This window comes from Quercus suber, unplaced genomic scaffold (genome assembly GCF_002906115.3).
Source record: "Quercus suber isolate HL8 unplaced genomic scaffold, Cork oak 2.0 scaffold_19, whole genome shotgun sequence".
Lineage (NCBI taxonomy): Eukaryota > Viridiplantae > Streptophyta > Magnoliopsida > Fagales > Fagaceae > Quercus > Quercus suber.
Genome location: NW_027069484.1, coordinates 2,552,841 through 2,575,220, shown reverse-complemented (window position 1 = coordinate 2,575,220; position 22,380 = coordinate 2,552,841). Strand labels below are relative to the sequence as shown.

General features: G+C 33.2%; 2 protein-coding genes and 2 long non-coding RNA genes across 4 annotated transcripts; 2 read left to right on the top strand and 2 right to left on the bottom strand.

Moving 5' to 3' along the window:
• The first annotated feature begins 8 nt into the window (after window positions 1-8).
• LOC112001864 (uncharacterized) lies at window positions 9-2,345 on the top strand. Its single transcript, XR_002881834.2, has 3 exons — window positions 9-266; window positions 1,495-1,701; window positions 1,909-2,345. It is a non-coding gene; the product is annotated as an uncharacterized LOC112001864 (long non-coding RNA).
• Window positions 2,346-4,016: 1,671 nt separating this feature from the next.
• On the bottom strand, window positions 4,017-4,578 carry LOC136062863 (uncharacterized). Its single transcript, XR_010624606.1, has 2 exons — window positions 4,454-4,578; window positions 4,017-4,370 (listed from the first exon to the last, which is right to left on the bottom strand). It is a non-coding gene; the product is annotated as an uncharacterized LOC136062863 (long non-coding RNA).
• Window positions 4,579-8,665: 4,087 nt separating this feature from the next.
• Window positions 8,666-15,907, top strand: LOC112031649 (succinate--CoA ligase [ADP-forming] subunit beta, mitochondrial). The gene is made up of 12 exons (XM_024064356.2): window positions 8,666-8,883; window positions 9,415-9,525; window positions 9,835-9,946; window positions 11,126-11,190; window positions 12,988-13,065; window positions 13,237-13,311; window positions 13,413-13,565; window positions 13,684-13,818; window positions 14,072-14,236; window positions 14,641-14,763; window positions 15,390-15,461; window positions 15,584-15,907. The coding sequence occupies exons 1-12, from the start codon at window positions 8,782-8,784 to the stop codon at window positions 15,656-15,658; spliced, it is 1,266 nt and encodes a 421-aa protein (XP_023920124.1). The 5' UTR covers window positions 8,666-8,781; the 3' UTR covers window positions 15,659-15,907.
• Window positions 15,908-17,228: 1,321 nt separating this feature from the next.
• On the bottom strand, window positions 17,229-21,422 carry LOC112031685 (long-chain-alcohol oxidase FAO2). The gene is made up of 3 exons (XM_024064402.2): window positions 21,064-21,422; window positions 20,383-20,655; window positions 17,229-19,085 (listed from the first exon to the last, which is right to left on the bottom strand). Exons 1-3 carry the CDS (start codon window positions 21,307-21,309, stop codon window positions 17,349-17,351), a joined length of 2,256 nt encoding a protein of 751 aa, XP_023920170.1. The 5' UTR covers window positions 21,310-21,422; the 3' UTR covers window positions 17,229-17,348.
• Between the last annotated feature and the right edge of the window lie 958 nt (window positions 21,423-22,380).

Genomic DNA, 22,380 nt, shown 5'->3' with positions numbered 1-22,380 from the left:
AGGGCTTATTTATGCCACCTATCAGAAACTGTCACGTCAGACATTTAATGAGGAAACAGTACACTATCACACAGGATTATAACTCAATTAAAACTAAAATCATCAAACACATCAGATCAGAAGCCCTTACCTGGAGAAACAGAACCAACGCCTAACGGCCCTAACCCATTCCATCTCCTCCTCTCGTCTGACCATCGGAGCTCCACCCCGCTGCTGGAGCCGCCACGGCGTTGTTCTGAGCCGGCGCTGACGCACCCAACCTCAAGGTTTGTTTTAATTTTTGTTTATTGTTTGATTAGTTATTTCCCCAAAATTTATTAGGTTTCGAAATTTTGATGGGTTTGGGTTATTTTTTGGATATCAATCTGTTCATATTGGTATGGGTTTTGTTGATTTATATGGATTTTGATATTTTCATGGGTTTTGATTGGATTCTTAACTGATAGGCCACCCACCTCTCTTATTTATCTATGATTTATAGTAGCCTTTTTTATGTAGAAACGATTTCAAAAGAAGGGGAAATTGTCACAAGATGGCTTACAACCCCAGCGTAAGAATCAATAATGAAGTTCTGATAGGTGCTGAAACTCTAGACAAGACCCAATCCCCTGTTTCGCTCCACACAATTGATAGCTAGCAACACAACTCTTTTAATTAGAACCCAATCCCCTGTTTTGATATATAAGTTTACTTTCTTTTTACTCTCACCTTTTATTTTTATTATTGATGTGTTGCTGATTGCATACTCAACTCAGATTTATGTCATTGACTCATCTCCCCAGCAAGTTTCATTTTATCTAGTTGAGGTTGCCACATTAGGTATGTGCAAATTGACAGATCAGTGATCTGGGTTTGGAGTTTCTTTAACAAGAGAGACATTGGTAATGATATTAAGTATCAATTAATTGAATAGTGGAAAGGTCCCTGGGCCCTGGCTAAGATGGTGAAGGTGAGCAGTGGGGTCAGGGAAGATCTTAAGTTCAAATCTTTCCAATTAAACTAATTTGACAAATAGTAGAGAGCCTTGATATGGTATTTAATGATAATAGATGGTGTTTCAAGGACAAATTTTGATAGGAAGTAGCAGGGTTAAGATTGGACTTTAAAACTATTATGTTTCATAGACATGGCATTGAGAATATTAACAAGCTTCAACTAATTACTAAAAAACGCACTGCCTTTAATCAAAAAAAAAAAAAAAAAACTGAAAAACATGAGTAAAAAAACTCCTGCCTCTTCTCTCGAGTTAGGAGCAAATACGTAGGGTGTGTGACGTTGGAAAGTTTAACAACTGACACTCGCATTCTATATTTACTTTAGGCTTGGTTGTGATACTTTTCTGTTGTAGTGTTTGCTGATTCAACTTTACACATTAATAATACCATATAGGCTTTAGAGTTTAGTTTCATTGTTTTTCAATTAAGTTTTGTTGATTATCAGGTTTTATCTAATTGTTACATAAATCTAGCTTATGTCAACTCATTTTTCTTACAGGTTTCAATAATTGATATAGAAGGACCCACTCTATTATATCAAAACCACATTGCAAGTGAAATTTGTACTGGTGTCATCTCTCTTTTCAATTCCAAACCTGCATTTTACATGGTTTTGAGAAGAATGTTTTAGCGGTTGAGACAGAATTTGTTGAAGTTCTAGCATTCAAGTTAAAAAGTCAATGTGTTCCATCTTTTTGTAAAACAGGTATTAAATGCAGGCAAAAATAATTCTAGGTTGCCCCATTGTGATTATATTGTCATATTTATTTAATTTTCAGTTTGTGTTTCTTTTTTCTTTTTTTTAGATCTTGACTTAAATTTTTGGATTTGCTTTTCTTGGGAGCTTGTGTTCAATTAGGAATCCAACACTAAAATGAATTTAATTAAATGAGAATCCTGTTTTTTCTTACAGGTGGCCTTTTCGACAAGTTTTCTTACTGTGGTTGTTGAATTCTCCACCGTCAACTTCGACCTCTGGGACACAGCTAGTATCATTTATTTGATAGCTATTATAATATTTTTAGCTTCAAATATAATTTTATACTACTAGTAATTTTAATTTTCTCCTACTCGTAATGTCAATTTGCTCTCTATATGTACCAAAGTGCAATTAAAGATGTAGTTGGAGCTGTTTTATGTAGAGTTTATTGAGTTGTTGAACAGGGTGTTCAAATGTACCTTGCCTTTGTTGAGCTTATGTGGAATTGATTTGAATTTCTAAAAATTCAAATTGGTTGTTCGTTTTTGTATTAAGTGGTTGGATTTATTCTTTACTTGTATCCTAAAACAAGTTTGCCAAATTCGGCAAATTTGGTATTGTAATAGCACAAAATTTGAATTTATTCTCAATCGTTTCTTATGAATTTTTCTTCTCTTTTGTTTTTTATAGGTTATTTTGAAATTTAACTTAAATTGAAAATGAGTGCGAGCAATAAAGAAACCTAAAACAATCTCACTTTATGATATGGTGGAAGGCTTAGTATATGATGAGTCAGAAATAAATGAAGAATGATTCAAATGAGTTAGAAATAAATGAAGAATGATTCAAATCAACCTTTCGCATGCAATAGACATTTGAAACCATGTCTCGATATGGTATTTGATAAGTTAGGATGCTAAAGCATGTTATAATGCATATGCAAGGCAAAAGGGCTTTGGCATTCGAGTAAATCACAGCAAGACACTACGATAGGACACTAAAACTTAGAAACTTTCAAAAAAAATTGTGATAGGTGGACTTTTTGCTAAATTATGACGAGACACTAAAACTTACGTGCAAGGCATGCTAGTGGAGTTTTAGTTGGCTTTGAGTATCATTAGGTGAGTGAGTAAAGCTTTTGGTTAGAAGAAATTCCGCACAATTATTAAAATATCCAAGTAATATTTGATCTAGGTTGCTATTTCTATCTAGAGAAAAAAGTTGCCAAGGATTTTATATGGCTGAGAATTTCTTATAGATAAAGATAATATTTGATAATCAATCATGGGAAAGATAGAAAATAGTTTTAGACAATTTTTTTGTTGCTTATTATTCCTTTAGTGTTTAAATACAAATAATCTAATCATCAACAATTCATTATCAAATATTTGATAATCAAAATACAACTATATCTAATCATCAATAGTTCAAATATGGATATACATGCATCAGCTATATCCTTATATGCAAAGCATCTCGTGCAATCTCCTTGGCTAACCCACTCCACCCTTCACACAAGTCATTCCCACCTTCAAACATAGCAATATTTAACAATTTTATCACTTGCATCTTTCATTTTGATCACTCAAGTGCTTTGTAGTACATGAGTTTCATTTTTTGGCCAATAGTAGCATTCAACAAAAGATATAGGCCAAAATCTGAGACATGACGGCACATTTGTGATATTCATAGCTTCTATCTGCCAATTTTAAACACAAATTTACTTTCATTAAAAATAAAAATAACAACAAAATAAATAAATAAATAAAAACATCATTTATGGAATCTTTGTACTCTTGCACATTACAATAAAGTAGACAGACGGGACAAGTTAATGTTTTCCACCACCAAATGGTCATGAAATGGAGGTAACATTGGTTCTAAATATGTTTCAAGATTAAATTGAAATGGAAAATATACATGAATGAGAAAAGGATTTCAAGAATGGAAGATGTGAAATAGTTTATGCTAGTCTCAGCCATATATAAATAGAGCTCAGAAAATATCTTGAATTAAGAAAAAGCACAAATTCAACCATCAAACAAGTACAACCCTAAACCACATGGCCTAATTAAAAAGTTCCCAATAGGCTGGAAAAAAATCGCTATATGCTAGAAAAGAACATATTATTCTCGATGCCTATTTCTGCATTGTGACTTTTCCTACATCGTTTTGCCTAACAAATGCAATTTTATACTCAAATCTCTAATCTAAGTTGATACCAAGCAAAACAGTCTTTGAAGTATTATTGCTATCAAAAAGTACCTGTGCTTCTCAATGTCAAAGGTACGTGGTTGTAACATGCAAATAAAAAGCAAATCTGATTTGCCAAAGAATGACTTGTGGCTTTTTCTTATTATAAAACATAATTTTCATTTACAATATAGGCACACAGTATAAGATTAATGTTACATGGTAGAAGCTAACTACATGCATAGAGCATTAAGGAAAATACAGGTTTAGAAAATACAGGGTATGACAACTATAACTCCTCACATCTGAAATTTATTCATGAAACTCGGAAAATACAGGTTAAGAAAAACCTGCACCTTATCTGAATTTTTCCACTAGTAAAAAGGAGAATAAGCCAGTAAACATCAGAGGAACTATAAAATGTTGATGCCCAGCAACAAGAAGAGGTTTGAAACACTTTTGTAGTGCACCTTCTTAACTCCCTGAAACAAAAGAGAAGGGAAGGTTAGGTATGATCTTATGTAGTTTCCCAGCTCATTGCCTACATAAATAAAGCACTGGTTACCTGAATGATGTGTGTTAAAGAATAGACATACACAGCTTTCTCAGAACATAGCAAAACTAATTGCTTTGGTATGGCATCCTCCAATGAATTCCGTTTGCTCAGATGTGGAGCATTTGGATCCTGCCCATCTGTGAAGCATTCAAATATATTCGTTCGGTCAAATTCTTCAATGTTCTCAAGAGTATATTAACTAATCATCAAAGAGGTAATACTTAAGGATATCAACATGTATGACAGATTTTTTATTGCTGCCAAAAATGAAACCTGAAGCCAGTAGCACTTACCCAAGCTCTGCATGAATAGAGCTTTTGAAGGTTTCTTAGGTTGAACTCTGCTAGTAGTTAGCATGTTTCCAGTCTCACTGTCCAGAGTCAAGACAGATGAAACCTTTGTTCCAACCACTAAAACATTCTTCTCAAAACCATGTAAAATGCTGGTTTGGAATTGAAGAGAGATGACACCAGTACAAATTAACAAAACCTTGAGGTTAAGTGTGTCGACNAAATTCAAATCCAATCTACAAACATAATATTGAATTAGTGAAGTATAACTTTAGAAAGAACAAATGATCACATAACGAATTCCATGCAAGATACCTTCAGATTGTTTTGTAATGGTGTGCCATTGATGATAGTACCATGAGCGCTTGGTATCTCAAGAAAGCTTCTGGCTGTGTACTAGGATTCTTTACAAAATGCCCCTGGTAGTAAATAGGTAGTAAATAGGTTGAACAAATAATAATGAAGTAGTCATAAAATACAACAAGAATTTTGTTAGGCCACGTAAAACAAATTATTATGCGCAAAGGAAATATGAGAACAGTTTCATGGAGAATTATGGGATTGGCAATGGAACTGGGCCAAGACATGTCCCTTCGCCAAACCTGCACGGTAAGAAAATACTCTTCCAGAACCAATCCAATCTGTTACAAGAGAAGCACTAACGTTCTAGACTATGGGCTCATTGTTGGGTTATACTTTCTTTGTGCTAGTTATTTAGGTGATGGGATTGTTAAAATAAATGGTCCACATTTTAGTTTATAGGTCCACAAATTAGGCTCACCCATGTGTTAAATCACATGCTCTTGCTTCATAAGAAGTAATTGAAGTTATGTAAAAACTCACAAAAAGGCAAAGGAATTTAAGGCCTTATTTACTAGTTATTGTTTTTTTTTTTTCTTTCTTTCTTTCTTTTTTCTATAATTATGGTTGTTTTGTATACAAATTAACATTTTGCAATTTCCTTATTATCGGTAATTGGAGGCAATGAGGAGAAGCAGAAAATGTGGGACAAACTTAAGTTGTTTTTGTTCATACTGCTGTACTTGCTTTGGCTAAAGCACATGCAAATTGTGTAAATTCGTGGCAATATGTCAAGGATATTTTTTCTTTTGTAAATTATATTATAGTAGTAAAAGATTGAAATTGGTCATTATTAATGTTTATCTCCTCTATATATTAAGAGAATTTAGAAAGTTAGTTATGACTTCATAAAATGTCAAATATGCCCCTAGTCTAATTAGATAATCCTTATTCCTTAAAAAAAAAAAGGGTTAAAATTATAATTCAATAAAATTTAAAGTTAAAACTACTTAGTATTCTCAAAAGGAAAACAGTGGGTTAATCTCATATTGGAAAATGAGTGTGAGTTAAAGAGGTTTAAAGTCTGTGTTGTATATCCAAGAGTTAGGCATTTTTAGATATACATTACTGTAAGTTTCTTTAAAAAACATTCTCCCCCTCTCCTCGTGTATGTGTTAAAAATACTTAGTATTCTAAAAATAAATAAAATAAAATTTAAAAACAAAAAATTATGAAATAAACATTTTTCCTAAAAATTAGTACACACTCTCTATTTAAATATATCTCACATATGTTTGATACATTTTTCTTTAAATATGTAACACACACTAAAACCCAGCAGTTTGCTTATTTTCAAAATCCTAAATTTTAGCTTCTTAAAAATCTCTTCATGTGTAATTTCACTAACAATAGACAAATTCAAATTTAAAAATTATGACATTAAACTTAAAACAAATAAAAAAAGCATCATCACACGCACTTTGCTGCGTGTGATAAGGCTAGTATTTTGGATGGGGATATTAAATTTGGACAAATTATAACTTACTTACTTATGGTTTGATTAAAATTTAAATTGCCTACTTGTGGTTTGAAATTTGACACTTTACTCATCTGGGGTTAGCTTAGTTAGAGTTTCGTTATCCATCTCTGTTAAAAATAGGGCTAAATATGTAATGTTACTCCACTTTTATGTATCTCTTCTCCAAAAATATAAAAATACAAGATAAAATAAGATAAAAAATAATCTCAAAATGCTTGCATCATGAGTTTCAAACTATAGGTAGGTAATTTAAATTTTGATTAAAGTGTCAAATTTCAAACTATAGGTAGATAATTTAAATTTCGATCAAATCACAGGTAGATAAGTTCTAATTTGCCCATTAAATTTTGATAAATGTGAAAGAGCACATCCAATTTTTTTAAAAAAATGAAGAATACTTATTTCAACGGTTGAAACTTACCTCAAGATACCCTTTATCAATGGTTGAGTGCATGTGGATAAAAATAATAAGCATATTTAATAGTGTAACACTTTTTTCAACAATTGTATGGGCTATAAAAAAAATTTCTCAACACGATTTTTGATAACGACTCTCTACGGTCATTTCAATCATTAAAAATATATTTAAAAGTAGCCTTGTAGTTTGATTATATGTATAAAAGTTTAAAACCTCGATATTTAACTTATAATTATACTTTTACTCACTTTAATCATAATAAAGAAAAGTAATGCACACTAAAAAAGGGAAAAGCTTTTAGGAAAAAAAAAAAAAAAAAAAAGGCAAACTGTCAAATATTTTAGTGCACTAGACACGATTGAGTATAACACATAAGAGTATTGAACTAAGTCAAATCCTAATAAAAATGCAAATATAAGAGCATTCACATAAAATGTGTTAAAAAAAAAAAGCTTTTAGCAACTTAAAAAACTATTTTATCTATTTTAATACATCACTTTACAACATACTCAATATCAAATATTATATTCTTTTGTAGAAAAAGTTTTTTGAAAAAAACTCTTCAAACTCCTCTTATATCTTTTTATTGGATATAAATTTTTAAAAATCTAACCGTTGGATTGCATTTTCTTATTATATCCTTAATGCTTGCAAAATTTTAAAAAGATAAAAAATTAATAGTTATATCATCAATCAAATATTTAAATTTCAAGTTTTTGTGGTAATTATGCATAGAAAACAAGTTTAATAATTGAAAGTAAATAACATATGATATGAATAAAAATTGATATGTATATTAAGAACATAAAGAACATGCAATTCAATAGCTAGATTTCAAAATTCACGATCAATAAAAATATTATAAGAAGTTTGAAGGATTTTTTTTTTTTTTATCACTTTATTTAAATGTTATTTCTTTATTCATTTTTTATTATTTCTTTTACCACTCATCTATTTCTACCTAACTTTTGTTTAAATAATGTTTTATATGTTTACAAGTTTACTATAGCTAGGTGTTAACAAACTTGACTTTTAACACATTTAATGTAACAGGGTTTTTAGTGTTTTGAATGCTAAAATAGCAATTTACTTATTTTAGCAAAGTTAATATAGAACAAAAAGGCAAAGTATAATTAGAAAATGCTAACGAGTGCTCTTAGAGCACTGGTTAATAATATATTTTAAGAAAGTTTTGATATTACTTTTATGAGAAATGAAAAAATTTGTCAAAATATTAATTACTTTTTTTTTTCCATAAAAACTTTCTTTAAATGGATTATTAATCAGTACCCTAAGAGCACTCGCTAGCATTTTTCAGTATAATTTTAGTTCTTAAAATTTTAAGTTATTTTTATTTTAACTATTTATATTTTAAAATTTCTATTTTGATTTTTCATGTTTGATTTAGTTTTCCTTTTATTTAGTTTTTTATTTTCACTTTAACCATTCATGGTAGATTCTCCAAAAAAAAAAAAAAAAACAATTCATGGTAGACTTCCTGGAACATGAAGCTCAAAATGAAAAATTCGGAACTTTTTATATTTTTATTTTTTGAGATACAAAAATTTTGAAGCATAAATGACCAAAATAAAAATAAACTCAAATTCAAAATAATGAATGAGGTGAAAATTAAAATGAAAATTCACTCAAAAAGGAAAAAAAAAAGAGAGAAAAGAATAATATTATTCCAAGGCAAGCTAGGGTCCGTTTCTCTCCCACATTTGAGTAATTGACCCGATCTCCTCCGCCTCTCTCTCTCTCTCTCGGATCTTCAGAAACCTTTGGAAAAATGGTGAGAGGATTGGTGAACAAGCTCGTCTCTCGTTCTCTCTCCGTCGCCGGTAAATGGCAGCAACAACAGCTCCGCCGCCTCAACGTCCATGAGTACCAGGTCCACTTCTCTCTCGCTCTCTCTGTGACATGTCTATATGTATATATATGGAACTAGATAGAGTGTTTTTTTTTTTTTTTTTCTAATTCTCTGTTTGGTTTGCGAGAAAAAAAGCTCGGGAAAATAAAACACTGACTTGGGTTTTAAGGCTTATATGTTGTTATGGTTTTGTAGAACTATTCAGACTGATTTAGGTTCTGTATTAGGGCCAACTGAGTGAATAATGTAATTTTTATTTTATTTCCTGCATTTTCTCGGCGACCAAACACAGTATAATTCTTAGCAGGTATAAAAGCTGTGGTCTCTCTCTCTCTCTCTCTCTCTCTCTCTCTCTCTATGTGTGTGTGTGTGTGGAAAGTATGAGTTTTTATTTTTATTTTTATTTTTTTATGGGAAATATGTGATCTTTGTGCTAATTCAAGCATGTGAATTTGTGAAATTGTAAATTGGTTTGAAAATTTTGATTGGATGTGGCGGTTAACTGGGTTTAAAAAAAAAAAAAAAATAATTGGGTGCATTTGTTGAAATCAGGGGGCTGAGTTGATGGGCAAATATGGGGTCAATGTTCCGAAAGGTGTTGCAGTTTCTTCTCTTGATGAAGTCAGAAAGGCGATTCAGGATGTATTTCCCAATGAAAGCGAGGTAATTGTTTGTAATTCAGGGCATTGGGGTCTTTCTCCATTATACTTTCAACAAGAGAATAACATGTTTTTGGTGTCTGACAGAACTGAGGCAATGAGTGGAAGATATAACCTTCTTATTTCCCTCCTATGTTTTAGAAGAGCAAAGCAACTTATACAATGTAGTTGTATTAGGTGGCCTAAATATGTTTTTTGTTTGATTGGGTTCTGATGGAAGTTTAAGATATTGTTTGCTTTCATATTTTATATCTTCTAAGCAATTACTCATAAGTGAGGAAAGGAGGATGTTAACTTTGATTCTTTGTTACAGTTGGTGGTCAAAAGCCAAATTTTGGCTGGGGGAAGAGGCTTGGGAACCTTTAAAAGTGGTCTTAAGGGTGGAGTTCATATTGTTAAGGCTGATCAGGTTGAAGACATAGCTGGTACTAAATATTATTTAGCTTATTGTGATCTGTTATTCTTGCTTTTGTTTATTTCATTTGTCTGGGATCTCATTTTATTGTCCCTCTAGTGGGTATTTAGTACGTTATTAGTAAGCTTCTAGTTCTGTTGCATGTCATTGCTTTCGCTTTATCTATAACCAGATGAGGTCTATTTCTGTAATATTCACCAAACCCTACCTAACGAAATCATATTAATGAAAATCCACACTGAAGTTATTTTGATTGGAATGCTTTGGTTTCATCTTTCAAATATTGATACTATGCGTTTACTATGATTATGCCCTTTTTGGGACTAAGACTTGGTTGTTGTTGTGTTCTTGACCTTTTTTTTTTCTCTGGACAAATACTATGCCCTTGAGATCAAATAATCAAATCCCTAGTAGGAAAATCAGCCCCATTGCATATGCTTTATTCCCACTACATGTAAATATCATAAGCTATTTAAGAATAAACTCTCACATTGAATGAACTCTTGTTGAGGCTGTTAGATATGATAAAGCCAAATTGCTCGTCGATTTTATTTGCCATGTAGAAAGGGGAGGGAGTTTTTTATTATTATTGTGCAGGTATCCTTCTCTGTCTAAAGGATGTGTGATTGCATCCTTTCATGTGGGTACAATCACCCCCTCGTTGTGTTGGAAACCTCCTAGTTTATGGTCCTATGTATTACTTGTTTTAGAGAGAGGATTGTGATAGATTGAGCTGCAAGTTGAAAGGGAGTGTTGTCTTTAATGTTTGTCCTTACTGCAATGCATAATAAAGTAATTGTGCAGTGCTTTTTCCTTGGAAGAGTATTTGGAGTGTTAAGGCCCTAGGAGGGTCTCCTTCTTTGTATGGCCAACAGCATGAGGAAAGATACCTACCTGTGAGTCTGTGACAATCTCATTAAGAGAGGTTACATGTTGGTAGGATGGTGTTGTTTATGTTGACGAAACGGGGAGATAGTGGATCACTTATGCTTACATTGTTTTGTTGCATGGGAGTTGTGGTGTCGTTAGCAGTTAGCTCTTATAGGATTAACTGGGTACTACTGGAGCAAGTGGTATTGATCTATAAAAGAACAAATGTTTGTTCTATATGTTTAAGAAGTTTATGTCGTAATAAATCTTATGCCTTTTTCATGGAATTCCCTTTATTTTGTAATTTTATTCCATGCAGGGAAAATGCTTGGGCAGATTCTTGTTACCAAACAAACTGGTCCCCAAGGCAAAGTTGTCAGCAAGGTTAGGCATTTTTTTATTAGTCATCTGGAACTTATAAGTTGACACATGGTCAAGCTCATTGAATAAACAAATCAGTATGCGGTTGCAAGATTGATCTCCTTGGACTCAATGGTGTTGCCATTTTCTTTTGTGTGAATGCTTGTTGTTCTGTTCTTCTGTTGCCAATGTGTTTGTGTTTATATTGTATTTGAATCATCAAAATTTTTTGAAGGCATAGAACATCCTTGACATTTTTCAGATTATTGTATGATTGGATGACTGCTTTAGACACTGTCTACTCCTTGATTTTATTTTTTCTTTTAAATTTTTTAGACGTTATTGTAGTGTAATTGTAGGAAAAGCTTCAATACACCCCCTATATATTTGATTATTCTCATTTATTGGATTAAGTTAGTTTGCTTATGAAAAGAGACTGGATTTAAATAACATTTTGTTTGACAAAGCAAGTGTTTACTCATGAAACCGTTGAAAGTTTTTATAGGCATACTTAGAGTCCGTTTGGAAACAATTTATTTAGCTTAATCTGAAAACTTTTTGCTGAAAGTATTGTAGATAAAGCTAAAAGTTAGCTGAAATAGTATAATGAGACCCATAAATAGTAAATAAGTTGAATAGCAAAAATAAGCTAAATAGTAACTTATCAAAAAAAAAAAAGCTGCCTTTTTCAGCCAATGCCAAACGCAACCTTAATCAATTAGAAAAGTGATCCATGAGTGTTAGCTTCAATGTTTTTCTCCCATGCTATGTCAACATAAAATGTCTTAATGCTTGTCCAGAAGTGTTATTGAGTATTGATTTTCTGTTGTGGATTAGAATGGAGAAACTTTATACATAGGAACTGCCATAGTTTTCTAAGAACTTCCGTAGGTTGAACTCCACTGTATGGAGGAACCATGATGCCTGAACAATGATTTTTATCTTGAACTTTTGTATTAAATTCTGGTTTCAGTGTCTAAGCATCTCAAACTTGTATAAGGGTGAAACTTTATATGTGGGAGCTGCCATAGTTTTCTTCAAACTGACAAAAGTTGGAACTCCACTTTGTGGAGGAACCATGATGCTTAAACAATGATGTTTGTCTTAAACTTTTATATTAAATTCTGGTTTCAGTGTGTAAGCATCTTAAACTTGTATGAGGTTGATATTAAGCATGTCTAAAGGAGTTGTATAAACGGTCTAACCTGTGGAATTCCTACCAAAATTTGGCCTTGCGGCCTTTTCTTGTACTGCATTAAAAAAAGACCTTTTTTGTTTTGTTTTTTTTTTTTTTTTTAATGTTTAATCTGCCTTACATATTAAAGATAACCTAATTGAATATTTAAATTATCTAGTGTTTCTCAAAGCCCATTGAATTGTATTCAACTTCAATAAGCATTTTTGTAATTATTATTTACTCAGTATTGATATGAAACATAGGCAAATAGCTGGCTGTAAAAGTGATGGGTGCTTGTCTTATATTCCTATTTGTTAATTGTTCACAAGAAAAATTATAATTAATTACAATATCCGGATTAATATGAAATTATGAATAATTTGTTGTTGCTTCTCCCTTCTGTGTTGAGAATAAAAAGTAGGATCCAGCTTTTTTTCGATAAGTAAAAAGAAGGATTGAACTTAAAGAGTATGTCTTGGGTTTAGATCTTCTTTTTTTTTTTTTTTTTTTCCTTTGTTTTTGTATATCTTTTTCCTTGTCTTGGTTCTCAGCATTGCAAATGTCAATATGCTGTATTATAAGCATACAGGACTATCTAGTGTGTATTTGTTTGAGAATCAGTTTATTTCTTTTTTCCTATACAGGTATACTTGTGTGAAAAGTTGTCACTCGTCAATGAGATGTACTTTGCTATTACTTTGGATCGTAACACTGCTGGTCCGGTATGGTCTCAAACTTAGTGTCTAACTTTTTTATTTGATGTGATCATGTGAATGATTAGTTTTATTTCTGTCCATCATTATGTAGGACCTTTTGCCCTTATTTCTCATTAGGCATGATAGTCCTAAATGCAATATGCTTTTACATACATTTTTTTTGTTGTTTTTTCCCAGCTTATAATTGCCTGCAGAAAGGGGGGAACCAGCATTGAAGACCTTGCAGAAAAATTCCCTGATATGATTGTAAAGGTGGTCATCCTTCTGTTTTATTTTTGATGGCTTATGATTATTATTTCCATAGACTCTCCATGTGTATTGAAATGCAACTGATGCAATGTTTGTTTTGATAGGTCCCCATTGATGTTTTTACTGGAATTACTGATGAAGATGCTGCAAAGGTTGTTGATGGCTTGGCTCCCACGGTGGCTGATAGAAAAGATTCAATTGAACAAGTGAAGAAATTATACGAACTATTTTGCAAGTGTGACTGCACACTATTGGAAGTGAGCATAACCTTTTACATTTTGGAAGTGCTATCAATATTTCCATGATGGCATGTTTTTATAATTTATTTTTTCTGTTGGATATTTTAGTTGAAAATTGATGGTTGTTTTTGGATAGATCAATCCCATTGCGGAGACTGCTGATAAGCAGTTGGTAGCTGCTGATGCTAAGTTGAACTTTGATGACAATGCTGCCTTTCGTCAGAAAGAGATATTTGCTCTCCGTGATCCATCACAGGAGGATCCTCGGGAGGTGTGTGTGTGTGTGTGTTTTTTTTAATATTTATATATTTGAAATGATTGTTCATTTGTTTTTAAGGGAAGATAGTTGTCTCTGCAATTGTGAAATTTTAACCAGAGGAAGCTGGATTTTGTATCTTATGCATGTAAAAATAGACACCTCTCTCAGAGCAAAGACACAAGCTTCCAGGCGCATTAAGCTAGACTAAGCTCATGATGTAATTATTTCATTAATGGATCTTTTGTTGTGCTTTTATATTCTACAGGTAGCTGCTGCTAAAGCAGATTTAAATTACATTGGCTTAGATGGAGAGATTGGTTGCATGGTTAATGGTGCAGGATTGGCAATGGCCACAATGGACATTATTAAATTGCACGGGGGAACTCCTGCCAATTTTCTAGACGTAGGTGGGAATGCTTCTGAAGGCCAGGTACTGCATTAACATCTAGGTTTTTTTCTTATAAATTTCCTTCAGCTTATATGTCATTAACCCTTTGTGCACATTGTGCTACTCAAGTCTTTTATTTACGTAATCAGAAGCACTACATACTTTGCTCTTTAATAGCATGATAAATACTGCTCAATATGCTGTTTGTGTTGTATTATGATGTTTTGTTTATTGGCATTTTCTTTATGGAGAAAAAAGGAAGAAACTGATAATCTATCAATGTATTTTATTGTTTGTATTGTTTAATGGACATTTTCTGAGTCTGTCCTTGGACATATCTAAATTACCATGAATACAACTTGTATTTTTCTGTGGGAAAACAGCTTTTTAGTAATTCTCTTTCTTTTATATTTATATTTTTAAAATTCTTAATTTCTGTGGTGCAGGTGGTTGAGGCATTTAAAATATTGACTTCTGACGATAAGGTGAAAGCAATTTTAGTGAACATTTTTGGAGGAATAATGAAATGTGATATAATAGCAAGTGGAATTGTCAATGCTGCAAAACAGGTTAGTTTGTGTCTGATTTTCTCAGGTTCATTCTCAACGGTTTCTACTTTCTTGGACATGGTTAACCTTCTCATTAGTACTATGTCCTCTGGGCCATAAAGCTGTTTCATTTTGTGTTTTTAATGCTTACATTTTCTTCCTCCTATATTTGGATGATATATCATGTTTTTTTGATAGGTAAGAATAATTTATTGAAAAAAATAAAAACCTATTTCATGCAAAAAAGGTATGAATTAGCCAAAAGAATAACAAAATGACTAGAAATTATGTACAAGACAAAGGAGTCCATGAACATTGGAATTGAATCACTAGATGTGAGTCACCAAGCTCAAGACCAATCAAACAAAGTGCTTACAAAAGAGGCTAGAAAATTAATTCTGAATAAATTTTGTAAAACATTTACTAAAAGTATTTCATGGGAATTAATTTCAGAGAGATGAACGTTTTTGACACCTTTAATGAAAAATTAAATGGAAAAAGGAATGATGGCAAAGACTCTTTGTGATAATTGAACTATCATAACATTTTAAATTGTTACTTTCTTTCACCTTTAGTTCAATTTAATGACTGTATTGCCTCCAAGCCATTTGCTGAAGAGTTAACTTCTGTTGGGTCTTTTTTTGAAGGTTACGCTGAAAGTACCAGTGGTGGTTCGTCTTGAAGGCACAAATGTTGACCAGGGAAAGAGAACACTAAAGGTAAACGTGAAGTCTGATATGAAATCAAACTTGGACAGAAATTCATGTCTTGAGAATCACCTTTGATAAAATTGGGAAGAAATGTATTTGGTTTTTTACATTCATTACTAATTGGTCTGCAGGAAAGTGGGTTGGCATTGATTACAGCAGATGACCTTGATGATGCTGCTGAGAAAGCAGTTAAGGCATACAAGTGAGGGATCCCCCTGGTTCTCTATATGAGTTTCTGTTTCAGCATTATTCTTTTTGTGGGGAAACTGATACCATCTGATTGTCTTGTTGCGGGAATACATATAGACATAGTAAAATGGGAATTGGTGTGAGATTCTGATCGAATCTGTAACAGTTGATAAAGCTTTCCCAATAAGGATGGCTTCCCTCAAATTATGAGAGAATTTTCTGCGTTGACCTCTCTTCTATATATATATATTTTTTGGTTGAGAATACTAAGTATTTTTAACACACGCACGCAAGAAGAGGGGAGAAGGTTTTTTTAAAGAAACTTATAGTGGTGTATATCCAAAAGAGCCTAAACTCTTGGATACACAGCACAAATTTTAAACCTCTTTAACTCACACTCATTATTTCAATGTGGGATTAACCCATTGTTTTCTCTCTTCTATATTTTTATTATCTGGTCCTCTTTCTAGTTTGAAACTCTTAGTTTTGGTTTCTGAATCTTTTAGTTTTTGATTTCATAATCTCCCTCATGTTCTGCCCTGGTTTAATTATTTGTTTATTTATTTATTTATTGGGAATCTAATCGATCTGGTACAGGCTCAATCTTTAATATATATATATATATATATGATTGTAAAAAATCAGCGTGCCACAACATAATAGGAATTGTTGTGATGCCAATATGCCATCTGTAGCAATTATGTTTGTTGCTTCCAAGCCACCGGCTCCCTGAAGCAGGGTAAACTGCCCCCCTGGTCTTTGACCCCCTTTTATGTCTAAAGCTAAGAAATTTAGGTGTACTGTGACCTTTCTGGATATGTTAGTTTATGATTGGATCCAACCCATCACCTTGTAATTGCTCTTCATGTACAAAGAATAAGAATCATATGTTATTATTAGAGGAATATATTTCATTCAAAAAAATTGAGGGGACTTATTGCTCTATAATTGCATATTTGCATACAATATATAGTTTTGCTGATTTAAATAACACACTTGGTGCAATGGTCACTTCATAAGTATAAGAGCTTGTGGGATGTGAGGGGCAAGAGTTGAGGTTTAAGTTTCTAGGAGGATGCTTCATACATATGTACACTTAGATTAGGTTAGAGTAGAATTTCTATTTTGTAAAAAAAGAACATTGAGAAACGATACATAACCCATGTTTTACTTCTTGTGGTTTGGCCCCTAAATTTGGATTAAGATGAAACCGTTGGGGATATCTTGGTAAGTTTGGTCAACTCCCAACTGTTTCATTTTACTCCAAAACTTAGGGGTTAAATGCTCTCACATGAGTTCTACATCAATTAATTTGCAAGTGAGCTATTCACAGATTAGTTGAACAACCAATTTTGGAGGCATGCCATTAATTTCTTCCACTACTTTCAATTTGTAACCATGTAACATTTAATGCTAGAAACATAACATTTACATAAGCCAACCACTTGCCCTACTTTACTACTTTATTATTCATTGATCACAATGCGCCACCTTAGTGGCTTTGAACATTTTTGTGTCACTGTACATATTGGTATAATAGCATAGGGACCAACAAAAATAATATTTTAAAGTTTAGAAACAAAAAAATTGAAACTCGTGCAAACAATATTTTTATTTATAACTAAAAACTAATCCTTTAGTTTTCTCATTACAGAAAAATTTATTTAAAATCATTCTATGACTAATGAAAATACAGGATGAGAAACGTTAGTTATCCTCCACAATCTTTCCACTTGTCAAGGACTCTGCAATACTCTTTGAAATACAATAAGCAGTGGACTCGATCGTAATCATGGGATTGATCCCAATTGCAGTAGGTAGAACACTTGCATCACATGCAAATAAACCTTTTGCTTCCCAACTTTCACCACTCTCATTAACTGCACCTTCTTCCTTTGTGGCACCCATTCTACAAGTTCCCATTTGATGTGCAGAACAATACATGGCCCAGTGTTCTCCCCTTGACCCTGGCCCTCCAACTGTTGTTACTGTATCCAAAAACTCCTCTAACTCCTTCTCCTTAATTCCTTTACATTTAATTTTTTGGCCATCACTCCTGAATGTGCCCACTTCAACAGCTCCAGCGGCAACCAAAATTCGCAAAGCCTGCCTCATCCCAACTTGAAGATTTTCTTTATCAATCTGACTTAATCGATAATTAATGACACCCGTCTTCACCTCTCCTGAACCCTGATCTCTGACCAATGCAAAAAGGACAGCAGTTCTAGCATACTTTGCCATCCTCTCCTTCATGTCAAGCCCTGAAACCCATGGAAGTAAAACGCTATACGAGGCAGGTCCTAAAGCAGGACATTCTATAATGGCCCTGAGATTGGAATCCTTTGAAACCACCTTGTGGAGCGAAGTAATGATCCCTCCCTCATACATTTTGCCTCTGAGGTCCGATATATGTTCTGGAAAGTATCCCCAAACCATTTGAACAGGGTGGATGTGGAGGTTCTTGCCAATATTTGGATTTTTCAAGCCACTAGAGATCATTAGAGGGGGCGTCATTATAGACCCGCAAGCAGAAATTGTTACTTTAGCCTCAATTTGCAGCTTCATTGTGACATTCTTACTCAAAGAAGTTGCAATCACCCCCAAGCATTTCTTTCTCGTCCTTCCATTCTCCAATATGAATCTCTCAGCTTTGCATCCTGTTAAGATTACCGCACCATAGTCCACAGCATCTACCAGCCAAGTTGAATCAGTGCCTTTCTTGTCTCCTGTTCTACAACCATAATTACAAGAACCACAGTAATGATCTGCTGAAGAGTTCCTTGAGACTGCCTCAACTTTCAAACCAAGATTCTCACACCCTTTTCTGATTACTTGATTTTGAAAGCCTTCTTCCACACAATTATCTGTGACACCAATCCTCTTACAAACAGCATCCATGGCAAATCGATAGTTAGGGCTAGCATAAAGTGGGATCTTATGATCCACAGACCATTCTCGGAGAATTGAATCTGGTGTTTTGATACATGCAGACCAGTTTACAGCAGAGCCTCCACCCACTGTGGAGCCGGCAAAGATCAAATGTTTCCCATCAATAGTTGATAAAATTCCACCTGACTCATATAGCTCATTCATGGCAGGACCTTCTAGGGAAGAAAAATCTTCAGGTACAAAATAATTCCCTTTCTCAAGGACGACTACTTTTTGGCCGGAGCTTGCAAGAACCGCAGCTGCAACCCCTCCACCACAACCAGAACCAACAACAATGACATCACATTTGATCTTGCACACATTGTGCTCTGTATCTTCAGTGACTTCAAGGCCTTTCTGTGTGAGAGACTGAATAAATGTAGAGTCTTTTTCATACATAGTTTCTATGACTCCCTTCTGAAGAGGCCTCTCCTTTCGGTGTCCGGTCAACTTTTCCCTATTGTCAACATGGTATCCAACTGCTTCCCACAATGTATTTTCTGAATTTTCATCAGCCTGCAGTAAGTAGAAAAATGGGGGAAAATACTCAATAACTTGTAGAGAGAGAAAAGAGAAAAGTGGAAGCAAGAGTTTTAACGGCCTACATCCATGGTGAAAAGCCCTTGACGGCTACATCTTTTATGTATATTTGTTTATCACAATGAACCCAATAAAGGGCTTATATAATAGAGAACCCTAGACCAACCCTCAGGTTAGTTTGCTTGTGCTACAAGTGTATCAGTCTACAATAGGATTGAGTCTCTTGAACCATAAAATCTCAAGCACATAAGTAAGAATTAATAACTTTCCATTGCTTGATCAAGAATTCAAGATATACCTAAAATTATCCAATGTCTTAGTATGAAATATTTAAATCTGAGAAAAATAAAAGAACATATGAATCTCCTCTCAACCCTTAGATAACTGGGGAAACTTGCTAGATCATGCTTAGTTTCTTTGAAAATATCATATTTTTGTCTCCTGTTTATTTTATAGAGGTCATTTAGGAAACGCATATAACATTCAAAAAAAAAAAAAAAAAAAGACTCATAAGATGGTTCTTAAAAAAATTGGAGTTTCAGAATGAAGTCTTCGCTAAGCTGATTTTTTGAAAATAAAAAGAAATTGAAAAGAAAAAAGAAAAACGAAAAGGCATTCAAACCTTTTTCATAAGTCAAAATAGAGATCAAAGTTGACTCTGAAGTTTTCCAATATCTCACTCCAAAACAGTTATATGACTATGACACAAGTAAATTTGGTGGTTAAGAAATGTTTGCTTTCTTTATCAAAGTAGGTTTGAGGCAATAATGCAGAAATTGCAAATCGCAACGCCCAACCATACATCAGTAATAAGGTAGGTAGGCCACACCCAGGAGGTTAATTCTGTCTTCTGCTTCCTCAAAACCGTGACCAATAATAACATGACACCAGTAATGAGACATGTTCACAAAAATGAATAAACACGGTTGTCTTGTCACAGTAATACAGAAAACAACATCAAACACTTGCCAACACGTTTACAAAAAACTTTTTGTAGAAATTAATGTTCAAAACATGATATTTGACATATCCTTCAAAACTCAAAGATTTATTATGCGTTTTCAGATTATTTTTTTTCTTCTGTTTTCCCCCTGTGTTGTTTTGAAAGCCCAACAACAAGAAGAAGAAGCCACTAAAACAATACTTTTCAAAACTTTCTTGCTCTATTTTTCTTTTTAAATGTTTATAAGATCCAGAAAAAAAAAAAAAATTGGACATAAATACAGAGAAATAGAGTAAGGGTGAGATCATGGCATAGTGAGTGAAGAATTACCATTGAAAAGAAGGTATACAAGCAGAAGATTTTAATCACGACAAACACCAATCTAAAGGGTAGCAGACCCCTTTTCCTTGTCCAACTCTGGAGAATCTCTTCTCTCTTCTCCAGAGACATATCAGAGAACTTAAGAATAAATGGCCATCTCCAATCAAGGCAACTAAATCCACAAAGCAATAGTGTCCCTAATCTGAACGAGAGTATATTCAGAACTATTCTCAATAAAACCACAGCCCGTGGTAGACACCTCTTCACAATGACCTCTGCCACCTGTTTTTCCATTCATAGAGAGAAAACATATTATAAATGTTCATTACTTGGAAGACCAATATTGTCAAAGACTAAAAATCTCAGATATAGCACTTCCTTCACTCATAAAATCATAAGGCCACAACAAATTTTAGCACTACTTGTTGTCATCAGTGTATAATAAAAGTGAAGTCGTATGACATGTCACAATTTCGATCTCAATTGTTACAAAAATTCGTTGTGCATGTAAGATTGTTACGGTATGTTGTGATATTCATGTGCAATTAAAGTGATATGGTTGCGGTGGCACGTGAAAATAATGTTTTACTAATCACAATTTTCCCGCTGTGAAATTTCTTGTTTAAATATGATAATGTATTATTGAACGAAAACAAAGATAGGATAAAGTAGAGAATAAGACAAACTTGCCTCATCAGGGAGTGGAGGTTGAGACCCAGAAGCTCTGTAAAAGGATTGAAGAGGCTTCTGGTCAACTGGGTTCTCCTTGTCCTTGTCGATGCTATCACATGGCATCGAAAGAGGAGGGATACAAGCCTCACACATGGCAGCCAATGTTTGGATCTGACCTGAAGAGAAACCATGGCTGTAAGTACAACCCTGTTTCCTCTTCCCACTCAACAATGGATGACTAGTACTGCTCTCTTTTCCCTCCATCTCTCTCTCTCTCTCTCTCTCTCTCTCTCTCTCTCACACTCAAAATATATATCTTTCTTTCCAATCTTTTTTTTTTCCAAGTCTTTCTGAGTTATCTCTCTCTTTTTATGACTTTTTATAGAGTATTCTACTCTATCAATAAACGTGTTGAGGCTAAATTGGTGTATTTTATTTTAAAATGATGGTTTTGCAGATACCAGATAGATAGAGACACATGGGTCCATACAACCCTTTTATTTTTTTGGTTTCTCCTCTCTCTCAAGTTTTTGTTTTAAATGAGGAAAAGAGACTTTTCCTAATGGAAAGAGACATTTCAAATGTTAATGTGTTTTTTTTTTTTTTTTTTTTTTTTTTGAGGAGGATCAAATTTTAATGTTAACACCTAATTTTGCCCATTTTATTTGGTACTAGCCTTAAATGGGCTGAAGCTACCATGGCAGAGCACTTTTTTTTCTTTTTTTTCTTTTTTTTTGAGAAGGATCAGAGCACTTTTTAGCATCAAAGAGAAACGGTTGTTTGTGGAATTTTTTTTGCTAACCGGTTGTTTGTGGATTTTTTTATTAACACAAGATCAATAATTATAGAAAACATAGGAATNTTTTTTTTTTTTTTTTTTAATTCAGACAAATAGTCAGGTCTAGATCTAATTTTGCCCATTTTATTTGGTACTAGCCTTAAATGGGCTGAAGCTACCATGGCAGAGCACTTTTTTTTCTTTTTTTTTTTTTTTTTTGAGAAGGATCAGAGCACTTTTTAGCATCAAAGAGAAACGGTTGTTTGTGGAATTTTTTTTGCTAACCGGTTGTTTGTGGATTTTTTTATTAACACAAGATCAATAATTATAGAAAACATAGGAATTTACCGATATGACATTTTATTGCTAGTACTAAATTGATTATCTGGCAATTTTCTGTATACTCGATGTGGTACGGTATGTCCGCTATCATCCACCGAAAGTGTCGGATGTTATAAAAACAAAACTCTTTAGATGAAAATTTTAGTATCCTACTACTACTTTTTGTAATGAATGCTATTTATTATCCTATTAGCACTAGTGTAGTAGGTATAACC